This window comes from Gossypium hirsutum, chromosome D08 (assembly GCF_007990345.1).
Source record: "Gossypium hirsutum isolate 1008001.06 chromosome D08, Gossypium_hirsutum_v2.1, whole genome shotgun sequence".
Taxonomy (NCBI): domain Eukaryota; kingdom Viridiplantae; phylum Streptophyta; class Magnoliopsida; order Malvales; family Malvaceae; genus Gossypium; species Gossypium hirsutum.
In genome coordinates, this window is record NC_053444.1 from 43,373,843 (window position 1) to 43,386,822 (window position 12,980).

Consider the following 12,980-nt stretch of genomic DNA (forward strand, 5'->3'; position numbering starts at 1 on the left):
GTAGTTGGACCCTAATGAACGATTTTTTTTCCTCTTAAGTAAATATGTTAAAGGTTGGTCAGAATGTGGCAAAGAAGAAGACAACAAGCAGGCCATGAAGATCAAGCCATGCAGAAGCTACTGCAGCAAGCACAACTGTTCCTATTTTGTTTATTTTGTAACTTTAAGTTTATGTAATGTATTTTAATTCATTTTGAACTATGCTAGGTGGATGATTGATATAATTTTTTGATGAATGAGCTGTTAACTCAGCTTTGTTTAAATGTACAAGCTTGTTTTTACAAGTTTCAATGTATTAGTGGTAGTAGGTAGCAATTAGGTGACCATATATTGATTTTGACAAGCAATTTTCTTGGTTTATATATTGGCATTATGCCATTGTTCAAAGTTGAATGAAATAAGTTTGTTTTCTTCCACATACTCTCCATTTTCTTTGTTTTTCTTCTTTCTTTTGTTTCAAATTCAATTATTTCTTCTGCAAGTATCTAGCCTTGTTGCTCAAGCCATAAGCTGAACTTGTTTGTTCTTTGTTTCTAACACCAACAATTGGTATCTAGAGCTTTAATCTTAAAGGACCTATTATACAAAACAATGGCCTTATCAAGCTTCTCACCAACTGTACCACCAGTCTTCAATGGAGAAAGCTATCACATACGGGTGGTCAAAATGAAAACCTATCTGTAGGCATTCGATCTGTGGGAGGTGGTCAACTCAGTTGTTGAACCAGAGCCACTTCGAGCCAATCTAATAGTGGCTCAAATCGGACAGCATGCTGATGAAAGAACCAAGAGGCACAAGGCTATGTCTTGCATCCAGAACTCAGTGTCAGATGTGATCTTTACAAGGATCATGTCCTGTGAAACACCAAAGCAGGCTTAAGAAAAATTAAAAGAGGAGTTTCAAGGGACAGAGAGGACAAGGCAGCAACAATTGTTGAACCTAAGAAGGGACTTCGAGAATTTGAAAATGAAAGAAGAAGAAACTGTCAAACAGTACTTAGACAGGATTATGGTTGTGGTAAACAGCATAAGGCTCCTTTGTAAGCAGTTCAATGAAGTAAGGATAGTGGATAAGGTGATTTCAACCTTACCAGAGAGGTATAAGGCAAAAATTTCATCTCTTGAAGATTTAAGGGAGCTGACCAGCATCTCACTGACAGAGCTGATCAATGCTCTCTATACACAAGAGCAAAGAAGAGCTAGCAGACTGGAGGAGCATCAAGAAAGTGACTTTCAAGCAAAGACCAATTCTGCCTCGACTAATACTGCCTACAAAGTTAAGAAGGCTTGGATAGACAAGCCAAAGTTTGATTCTGGAAAAAGAAGGGACCAACCCTGTAGACATTGCAAAAGACCTGGTCAACCAAAAACAAATTGATGGTTTAGACCAGATGTGCAATGCCAATATTGCAAAAAGATGGGGCATGTTGAAAAGGTCTGCAAAAACAAGGGCAAGCCAAGGCAGAATCAACCCTAGCAGCCAAAGGCTGAGGCTCGACTAGCAAAAGAAGATAGTGACCATGAGGAGTAAGTTTTTATTGTGTCATGCTCAGCTCCTCAAGAGAAGCTTACAAATGGTTGGCTCTTGGACAGTGGCTGCACAAACCACATGACACCAGATGCTACCATTTTCAAGTCCTCAGACAGAAGCTGTAAAACCAAATTTAAGATTCGAAATGGTCATTTTATAAAGGCAGAATGTAAAGGAGATGTGTTGATATGCACTCCTACAGGTAACAAGCTCATTTCGAATTTGTTGTTGGTACCTGAAATTGATAGAAACCTGCTTAGCATAGCTTAGCTACTAGAGAAAGGGTATTCTGTAGTGTTCAAAGGCAAAGAGTGCCAAATCAGTGATCCAAGTGGATCCAAGCTCATGGCAGTCACTATGGCTGATAAGAGCTTTGTTATTGATTGGACAAATGGCTCAGAAACTGCCCATACAGCCACATCAGATGAATCCAAGCTTTGGCATCAAAGACTTGGTCATGCCAACTACAGATCAATGGATCAGCTATCCAGAGATGATTTGGCTGAAAACTTCATTGGCTCAGTTCAAAAACAGGAGTTTTGTGAGGTATGCCAGCTAAGAAAGTAAGCTAGGCTCCCATTTCCTTCAAATTAGGTCTGGAGAGCCTCAGAAAGGCTGCAGCTCATGCACACTGATGTATGTGGCCCTATGAAGACAAAATCACTGAATGAAAGCGGGTACTTCATTCTGTTTATTGATGATTTCTAAAGATTTTACTAGATTTACTTCTTGAAGCAAAAATCAGAGGTTGCCTCTATGTTTTGGAAGTTCAAGGCTGCTACTGAGACTGAAATAGGTTGCAAGTTGAACACCCTAAGGTTAGATAATGGGACAGAGTATACCTCAGCTCAGTTCCAAGCCTTTTGTGATGAAACAGGCATTAAATATCAGCTCACAAACACCTACTCCTCAACAGAATGGTGTGAGTGAGAGAAAGAACAGGAGCTTGATGGATATGGCCAAGTGCTCGATGATTGAGAAGAATTTGCCCAAGACCTTGTGGGCTGAGGTAGTCAACACTGCTGCTTACATTCAAAATAGGATTCCAACCAAGGCCTTGGCTCAAAAAACACCATTTGACGCCTAGTTTGGTTTCAAGCCATCACTGGCTCACCTAAAGGTCTTTGGTTGCATCTGCTATGCACATATGGCTGCTGTTAAGAGGGACAAGCTGGCTAAAAGAGCTCGACCTGGTATTTTGGTGGGCTATAGCACAGTCAAAAAGGGCTATAGGATCTTAGATCCTTTGACAAGAAAAGTGTCAATAAGCAGAGATGTGGTGTTTGATGAGAAGTCATACTGGAATTGGGAAAAGAATAAGCCGCAGACAGTTTCTGAAGACTTTGTAACAGACCAAACTGAGCCAGATCAAAATGGTCATGAAATGGGCATTGATGATGAACCAGTCAGGGGCACAAGACCCTTGGATGAAATTTATGAAAGAGCTCAAGTAGCCATAGCAGAACCAAGCTACTTTGAAGAGGCTGAAGCTCAGCAAGGGTGGAAGCAAGCAATGGCTGATGAAATCAACATGATTGAGAAGAATCAGACATGGGAACTGGTTGAAAGACCAGCCAAAAGGAAGATCATTGGGGTGAAATAGGATTATTGAGCCAAGCACAATGCTGATGGGAGCTTGAATAAGCTGAAAGTAAGGTTGGTTATTAAGGGGTTTAGCCAGAAGTATGGTCTGGATTACCTGGACACCTTTGCACCAGTGGCTAGGCTAGACACTATCAGACTTCTAATTGCCTTAGCAGCACAAATGCAGTGGAAAATCCACCAACTAGATGTGAATTCAGCTTTCCTCAATGGATTTCTTAAGGAAGAAATCTATATTGAACAACCACAGGGCTTTGAAGTAGTTGGTAAAGAACATATGGTCTACAAGCTAAAGAAAGCCTTGTATGGTTTGAAATAGGCTCCAAGGGCCTAGTATAGTAGGATTGATAGCTACCTAGTCAGTTTGGGATTTGAAAGAAGCAAGAGCGAACCTACTTTGTATGTTAAGAAGAAAAGGGCACAAACTCAGCTTATTATATCCCTGTATGTTGATGACCTGCTAGTGACAGGAGGAGACCTAACAATGCTGACAGATTTCAAAATCAAAATGCAGTAGATGTTTGATATGTCTGACCTAGGAAGGATGAGTTTTTTCCTTGGCATGGAAGTGACACAAACACACTATGGGATATTCCTAAGTCAGAAAGCCTTTGCTTCTAAAATTCTGACCAAGTTCTCAATGCAAAATAGCAAAACAACAAATACTCCAGTAGCTGTTGGAGAAAAGCTATCGAGCCATGGTGATTTTGAAAGGGTTTGTGAAACAACCTACAGAAGTTTAGTTGGTTGTTTGTTGTATTTAATAGCCACTAGACCTGACATTATGTTTGTTGTAAGTTTGCTCTCAAGGTTTTTGCATTGCAGCAATGAGAAGCACCTTCAAGCTGGAGAAAGAGTGCTCAGGTATGTCAAGGGTACATTGAGCTATGGATTGATGTACAGCAAAGCTAAAAACCCGAAGTTAGTTGGCTACACTGACAATGACTGGGCTAGTTCGATTGATGACATGAAAATCACCTCAGGGTATGCTTTCAATCTTGGTTCATCCATGTTTAGTTGGAGCTCGAAAAAGCAAACACTGGTGGCTCAATCTACTACTGAAGCTGAATATGTTGCAGCAGCAAGTGCTGTCAACCAAGCCATTTGGCTAAGAAAAATTATGGCTAACTTGAATGTGCATCAAAGGGAAGCAACAGAGATCTTTTGTGACAATCAATCTGCTGTTGCAATTGCAAAGAATCCGATGTTCCATGGAAGAACAAAACATTTCAGTATTAAACTTCATGTTGTTAGAGAAATGGAGCAACCTCAGGAAATGAAACTGGTTCATTGCAATTCAAAGGATCAACTTGCTGACATTTTGACCAAGGCCTTTAGTGTAACAAAGTTCGAGCACTTAAGGAAGAAATTAGGAGTTTGCAACATGCCAACCAAAGGGGAGTGTTGAAGGTTGGTCAGCATGTAGCAAAGAAGTAGACAACAAGCAGGCCATGAAGATCAAACCATGCAGAAGCTGTTGCAACAAGCACAACTGTTCCTATTTTGTTTATTTTGTAACTTTAAGTTGATGTAATGTATTTTAGTTCATTTTGAACTATGTTAGGTTGATGATTGATGTAATTTGTTGATGAATGAGCTGTTAACTCAGCTTTGTTTAAGTGTACAAGCTTGTTTTTACAAGTTTCAATGTATTATTGGTAGTAGGTAGCAATTAGGTGACCATATACTGATTTTGACAAGCAATTTGCTTGGTTTATGTATTGGCATTATGCCATTGTTCAAAGTTGAATGAAATCAGTTTGTTTTCTTCAACATACTCTCCATTTTCTTAGTTTTTCTTCTTTCTTTTATTTCAAATTCGATTGTTTCTTCTGCAAGTATCGAGCCTTGTTGTTCAAGCCATAAGCTGAACTTGTTTGTTCTTTGTTTCTAACACCAACAAAATAAAATTTGGTAGAGGAAACAGATAGTAAAAATGCAGAAGCCAGATCCCAATGCAGGCTAAGAGAAGCCTACTGGTGTAAGGCACTCCTTATATATCTGCAGTCTGTGCGTACATCGATATATTTCACTTGCCAAAGAAATAAATTACAAGAATGTCTATGCTTCACTGCTCTAATAAACCTTTTTTTACCTAATTGTATCGGGCAAAAAGTTAATTGAATTGATTATTATGGATCGTTGTCGTTTGTTTAAAAATGCCATTGAATTTTTTCAGTTTAACTTTTTAGTTTGAAAGGAGCTATGAAGGTAGAAAGAAACTGTCCTTGTGTGTGTTTATGCATAAACATATTTAAGCTCTACCATTAAGGTGTCTTGAAAGCACTACTCTGATTTGCACAAGTTCATGGGCTAACCTTTTTTCCCCCATTGTTGTGGGTGTAAAAAAGCTGCTTAGGCACCATCAGAAACATTGCTAATGTCTGTTGCGTTCAATTTTCTACTCATGCCACTCATTTACTGGCATTTGGATATGTGGATTACAAAACATATTGCTATGATCTTCGTAATGCTAAAGTCCCATGGTGTGTTCTTGATGGTCATGATAAAGCTGTGAGCTATGTGAAATTCGTGGACTCAGAAACTGTAGTTACCGCTTCCACTGAACACATTAAAACTTTGGGACCTCAATAGAACTAGCAATAGTGGCCTATCCTCTAATGCGTGCAGCTTAACCTTCCGTGGATATGCTATTGAAAAGGTTGACATTTCTCTGCTGGAAGTATTCTGTTCTTATTATCTCTCGATTCCAAATATCTGACAAAGCCCTTTATCTTTACTTGTGTTTGTTCTACTTTTCACCTGCTTCTCCAGAATTTTGCGGGATTATCTGTTTGCTATTGGTTACATAACTTGTGGTTCAGAAACAAATGAGGTATTAACTTAAGCTTGATTTCCTCCTTTTTCTTGAGATAGGAAAGTAGGGCGATCTAAAACCACTCAGTTAGCAAATACATTTATCTGTTTCTTTTGGCTACAAAGCATTAACTTGTTGAAATGTTGTGCTCTAGGTATATGCGTGCTATAGATCTCTGCCTATGCCAATAACTTCCCACAAATTTGGACCCATTGACCCTATTTCTGGGAAAGAGACTGATGATGACAAAGTGGGGCAAATTACCAAAAAAAAGCCCTTTTTTTCAAAATTTACCGAAATGGGCCCTTTATGTAATTATTTACCGGAATGGTCCGTTTTCCGCGAAATCGCGTCCACGTCAGCGTGATGTCAGGGTACGCGCCAGGAAATCGCGCCCCCTAGGAAGCGATTTCCTGACGTGGCATGAGCAGTTTATGTTCTTTAGCTTGGAAAACTTTGAAAGGCCATAACTTTTCGCTCGGTTGTCCGATTGAGACGATTTTTTTTATTTTGAATAACTTTTCGAGATCTACACGCTGACAAACAGTCGAAGGCGGTTTTCCGCACTTTTCATCGAAAAAGATCCTTTTTTGCCCCTAAATTTTGATTTTTTTCGGTTTAAAATTGAATTTTGAAACATTCAAATCATTATTTTCCTTATTTATTTGAAGTAAACACCGGATTTCTTTTACAGAATTGTTGTATTATTTTTTTGATTTGACACGTGTATGGAATAGGTTCGATAAATCGTTAGAACGTAAGTAATATAATTAAGATAATAACAGTATTTTTATATTATGCCAATTAATTAGTTTAGCTTAGTTGGTTAAGATGCTTGCTCTTTTCCCTTAGAACCTTGGTTCAAATCTTGTTGGTAACAATTTTGAATCTTTTTTGTACTTGTTGCTATTGATGTAATATTGAAGAGTTAATTGATTCAAAAAAAATTGTACTTGTTAAGATTTGACATATTATAAAAATACTGTTATTATCTTAATTATATTACTTATAGCCGATTTATCGGACCTATTCCATACACGTGTCAAATCAAAAAAAATAATACAACAATTCTGTAAAAAAAATCCGGTGTTTACTTCAAATAAATAAGGAAAATAATGGTTTGAATGTTTCAAAATTCAATTTTAAACCGAAAAAATCGAAATTTAGGGGCAAAAAAGGATCTTTTTTTACGAAAAGTGCGGCAAACCGCCTTCGGCTGTTTGTCAGCGCGTAGATCTCGAAAAGTTATTCGAAATAAAAAAAATAGTCTCAATCGGACAACCGAGCGAAAAGTTATGGCCTTTCAAAGTTTTCTAAGCTAAAGAACATAAACTGTTCATGTCACGTCAGCAAATCGCGTCCTAGGGGGCGCGATTTGTGTCCACGTCAGCAAATCATGCTTACTTGGACGCGATTTCCTGGCGCGTACCCTGACATCGCGCTGACGTGGACACGATTTCACGGAAAATGGACCATTCCGGTAAATAATTACATAAAGGGCCCATTTCGGTAATTTTTGAAAAAAAAGGGCTTTTTTGGTAATTTGCCCGACAAAGTGCTATTTGTATCAAGTGTTTTCTGGAGAAGGAAATCAAACATGGTTGTTGCTGCAAACTCTAGTGGATGTATTAAAGTGTTGCAGATGATTTAAGGAGAAACTTGATAGCTTGTTCTCATTTTTAGAACCTCATGGTTGCCAACATTTCTACTAGAAACTTATCAGTAAGCAGTGAAGCCATCCTGGGTTCAGGCCAAGTATATTATAGGGCTTTAATGCATAGAATTGACTAGGCCGAGTAAAGTCAGACAAAATGAGTGTGGTTCCATATCATCAAAATTTGGGCAGGACGAGATTCCACTGAAACTTTCACAGGCTGAAGAACCTGGAATGTCGTGATGCCACCATGGTCCCCAAGATATAGAACACTCAACAGTAAATATGGGAAAGCAAAGTTGAGATAGAAAACTCTTCTATGAGATGCTTTCCACCATGATGATTCCTGGAGCAAGATTCCTTTTAACTGGGCTTGTTTATGATATAATTTACGGGATTCTATGGTTCTCATTTTGTTGTAACTAACATTCTATCAATCTATGTTGCCAATGGTTTATCCCTGTAAAATCTACAGATTTTGATGTATATGATAATTTTGGCTGTAAGATCAAGCGTATAACTCTCTCGTTATTTGGTTGCCATATTTTTTAAACTGGTTTCACTCAACAATTATAGAAGATTTGTTTATTAAGTTATTTGCAACTTTTCTAGTAGAAATCAGCCAAATGTTTAGAAAAATAGATCATACTTGACAAGCCCACAGCTGAAAAGAAGATTTTCATCATCAAAATTGAACAAGAAAGATTAAGACTGTATTTAGGAGGAAAAAAAACCTTCATAAAACAATAAGAAAAATGGGTATTAATGACGAAATGCATCTATCCAACGATAAAACTAAAGTGTTGCTATTATTGTAACTACAAGTTTATGATGAAAAAATGAAAAAAAAAAAAAGAATAGAAAAGAAGACGCAGTTTCTTTTGGCCAAAATGTTTGATAGAATACCTGCAACCCTGTTCATGAGTATGGCGATTAATGGATCATAAATATAGTACAATGTTCACCTCTGATTAATGTATGCTAATCCGAGGTATCACCAGCTGCTAATCTTAGCCGATCAGTGCTCAACGACCTCGTCATTGATTTTAACCGACTTACTCTCACATTCTTTACACTCTGAACACGAGGTAATGGCGGTTGTGTAGGTTTTCCATTTGGTATCCCTGCATAATCATATTCCAACACTTGCTTCAGTTGAGGAATTTGTTAGTGTGCAAAAATGAAAGTAGAAATTACCATCTTTATGGCCTGTACTCTTTCTCGCCGCCTTCACATTACTGTTTCTCTTCATCTGTAAAATTTTCTTCTCTGGAATCCGGCTGCAAACTGATCTCCTTTGTGGCGTTGAATCCAAATGGATTGATCTCTGTTCTTGAATCTCAGAATACACCGATTTTCCATCAGAGTCCGCAGATTTTGCATCACTAGCTGTTATCAATGGATCATCAACTGTTGAATTCATGTCTTCTCTGGAAGTTGAGGCTGCTCCCTCTCCATTCTTATTCATGCTGTTCAAAATAGTTTTGTCTTTCTCTGCAAGCCTATAAGCAAACATTTGAAACGGTATTTGTGCCACTGATAATGAATTGAAACTCCCATTGGCAGCAAACGCTTTCAAGAACCATGACTCTATCTCACAATAATCTGAGACCGGTGATCGAGCATCGGGCTCATCATGGTCAGGGTTCATCACGACAAACTTCTTTACATATCGTAAAATCCGACAAATCGATGAGAAGCTTGGACGTTGATTCGGATGGGAGTGCCAGCATCTTTTGGTTAAGTTGGCAAGGTATTTAGGCGCAGTGTAGGGAAACAAAGGCCTCTCCCCTGCTCTAATATTTCGACTCACCTTATCCCCTTGAAGATGTCCATCTTCGAATGGCACTTTCCCAGTCAAGAGCTCAAAGCAAAGCATCCCAAAACTGTAAACATCTGCTTTCTCCGTGTACTTAAAGCTGGTGGCATTCCCTGGCAGGCATTGCTCTTGCTCTTGCAAAACTTCCGGAGCATACCAAATGCAAGGCTTGGTCTCATTCGGTTTCAGAGAAGAACCGGTGGTAGTTTTGACAGGGGATAAACCATAACCCGAGATTTTCAACTGGTAATAATCGCCAGTACTGTTTCTAGCTTTGAGAAAGATATTAGAAGGGCTTAAATCTCCATGGTATATCTTCTGTGAGTGAAGATATTCCATTCCTCTTGCAATCTGAAACATGAGATCAACCACGACAGGAAGACAAAACGAGACCCTCCGTTTGGAGCCACTCATGTAATAAGTAAGATCCTTGTTCATCAGCTCTTGAACCAGCAATACTTCTTTTTTTTCCTCATCGTAGAACCCGCAAAGGTATTGCAATATATTGGGATGTGAAAGTGAAAGAAGGGTGGAGATTTCAGAGGCTGATGTTTCAACATCCCCGAAGAAGTTTCTCAATGCAAAGCTATCACCCTGCCACTGGATTTCCTTGTACTGTCCCCCAACTCGTCGCCTCACTACGTAATCCCTTCCATTCAAGATTGAACTTGGGAAGAGTTTGCCAACACAACCCTCTGATCCAATGATTTTCTTGATCAACAAGTCAGCCAGACGCTGCTGAGTTTTGGTTGTGGATTCCGAACCGCTCTTCTCCCTTAGAGTTTCCACAAGATTCCATCTATCTTCTCTCCAAGCACTCTCGAAACGACTACAAATGTCTTGAGGGATCAAGTATTGCTTCCCAAATCGGAACTGGAAAAGTTTGGGGTCATTCCATTCCTTGTCGTACTTCATTTTGAGAGCAATTCCCCGCCTTTGCATCTCGCCTCGGTCGCGCCCTGCTGTCTCTCCTGCCGTCTCGATGGCCTCGATGACAACGGGGAAGTGGGAAAGCAAATTGTGGATGTGGTTATGGACGCAATCCTTGTTCTGGTGGAGGTTGATTGCTTTAACCCACCAGTCTCTTTTGTCCATACTTTGTCGGACATAAACTTCACCCTCTTTGAAGATCCTTTGAAGCTCTTTGAATGGTTGTTCGAGGGCGTTCCATTTGGTGTTCTTCTCGTCTAGTTTGAGGTTCAGCTTTATCTCCTCGGCGATTGTATTGAAAGCCGAACTGAAGATATCAAACAATAAACAGCACTGGCGTCGATTGATTTGAGTATCATCTTGTAAAACCATGAGAGCACCCAAACTTCCCAAAACCTCACCAATCTGCCTGAATTGCTCCATTTAAAACCAAACTCTATGGACAACTCCCTTCGAATAAAATCACAAGGGTGCTGTCTAATCCTGGAGATGAAACCCCAGAATCAACAGCCCCCAAACTCCAGGCCTGCACATATATATATTTTTAAAATGGTTATTTAACCAAAACTACATGTTGGGATGATCCCAAGAAATATTTAAAGAAAAAAAACAAAAATTAAGGGCCTTAATGGAAAGTAAATGTTTTAAACCATATATGCAGACCTCTCAGTGACAAGTCTCTCTTTTCAACGCCAACTTTCCCTTTTTACTATTCTCTTCTAGAATCCCAAAATTTTGATCTGATGAAGAAAATATTCCATTTTTATTCCATAGAAGAGAAGAGAACATAAACACAAAAAAAAAATCAACAATGAAAATGAAAATGATGTGCTAACAAAAATGAAATGAAATGAAAAGAAAGCTGACCATTCAAGCAATATCCGTCAAATAGCACCTGGATTAAAGAACCCGACCAATTTTTTTTGTTCTTTTAGAAAAGAAATCTTAAAGCTTTGAATGTTTGGGAATTATAGGAAGATAAAAAACTGTCAGCTGGAAACGTAAACAACCAAGCCAAGAACCTGAAATCTCTCAAAAAAAACATTTTGTAACGAAAACAACAAGGGACAATAACTGTAGATGGAATAACATAACAGAAAATAAAAGACAACAAAGAACAACATGTTTATCCAGAGTCAACTATAAACTTCAAAAATCACGTCCATCGAGTATCCGTTTCTAATCTATTTATAAATATTCTCCGCGATTTTCGTCTTTTCCCATGCTTCATTTCTTTTTTTCAAAAAACTGTTACTCTCGTCAACGGACGCCTGACGGTTGGTTTCCTGGAAAAAAAGAAATAGAAGCCTGTACGATGTCGTTTGGCAAGGATTTTAGCTGCCATTTTATATAAATATATAAAATAATATTTTTCAATAATGACGTGATCGTGATACATAATTTTATTTATAAATTATATTACAATTCCCAGATATTTGTATAAATAAATGATAAATGTGATTGTGTAGAATATAAATATTAAATTAATCTCTGTTTCTTTCATGTACAAAGAGATGAAAGATAGTTGGAACTTTTTATTATTCAACCCGCCTTCTTTTGGAATAATTACCAGCGAAATTATTATTTTAAAAAGGAGCTAAGGAACCAGCCCATGGGCCGGGCGGCCCGGCCCGACCCGACGGCCCGCCCGAAATATGGGAGGGTTCGGGTAAAAATATAGGCCCGAAATATGGACTTGGGCAAAAAAATAAGGCCCGTTTAAAAAATGGGTCGGGCTCGGGCTCAACTTTTTTGGCCCGAGCCCGGCCTGGCCCGGCCGAATATAATAAATATTTTTTTTTATTTTTATTTTTTAATTTTAAAATACTTTAAAAATATATTTTTTATTTTTAAAATATTTTTTTGTGTTTATTAAAAATCAGTCCGGGCCGGGCTCGGGCTTATTATTTTTTGCTAGGGCTGGGCCTGGGAAAAATTTTAGACCCATATTTTGGACCGGGCCCGGGCCTAAGAGTCGGGCCAAAATTTTTTCCGGGCCCGGCCCATGGACAGGTCTAAACCAACCTAACTTCGAATAAATAATAAATTTGATTAGTGAAACTTGGTATTAACCTATAAAAAAAAGCCAACTCGAAACACAAATATAATTATTTCTCATTAATTTCATGTCCTTCACATATTAAACTTTAGGTTATAATATTTTTCATATTTTTTAAATTTAAATTTCAAAATTTAGGTAATACTTATTATCTACACCATAAAATATTTTTATTAAATTCACTAGTTTGATATTTTGAAATAGAAAAACTATTAATTTAATAGACATGTCACAAAAAAAATAACTCAAATTTAATAGAAATTTTTTAATGATATTTGTTATAAAATAAATAGACAAAGAGTAAAGAACAAAGAGAATGGGAGAGAAAAGAGAGAACGTATTTTATTGATCAATCGGAAGTCTCTATTTATATAAATGATGATCTTGATAGACATTCACTTACTAAGATATTCACATTTAGATTTAAATTTTAAAATAAATAGATTAAATTTCAAATATAAAAAAATATTAGAAATTTGGAACATGTGAACTTAAACTTTATTATTATTTCTACTATATAAGTAATTTCTTCAATACAACAAAAAGTATCCATGGAAAAGAGAGTATT

The 12,980-nt window shown here is 37.8% G+C and overlaps 2 protein-coding genes across 2 annotated transcripts; one reads left to right on the forward strand and one right to left on the reverse strand.

Moving 5' to 3' along the window:
* Positions 1 to 966: 966 nt before the first annotated feature.
* On the forward strand, positions 967 to 2,617 carry LOC107906844 (uncharacterized). Its single transcript, XM_016833974.1, has 4 exons — positions 967 to 1,336; positions 1,553 to 1,732; positions 1,826 to 2,076; positions 2,408 to 2,617. The coding sequence occupies exons 1-4, from the start codon at positions 967 to 969 to the stop codon at positions 2,615 to 2,617; spliced, it is 1,011 nt and encodes a 336-aa protein (XP_016689463.1).
* Positions 2,618 to 8,295: 5,678 nt separating this feature from the next.
* Positions 8,296 to 11,613, reverse strand: LOC107910041 (mitogen-activated protein kinase kinase kinase 7). The gene is made up of 4 exons (XM_016837789.2): positions 11,221 to 11,613; positions 11,017 to 11,093; positions 8,802 to 10,879; positions 8,296 to 8,728 (listed from the first exon to the last, which is right to left on the reverse strand). Exons 3-4 carry the CDS (start codon positions 10,774 to 10,776, stop codon positions 8,586 to 8,588), a joined length of 2,118 nt encoding a protein of 705 aa, XP_016693278.2. The 5' UTR covers positions 10,777 to 10,879; positions 11,017 to 11,093; positions 11,221 to 11,613; the 3' UTR covers positions 8,296 to 8,585.
* Between the last annotated feature and the right edge of the window lie 1,367 nt (positions 11,614 to 12,980).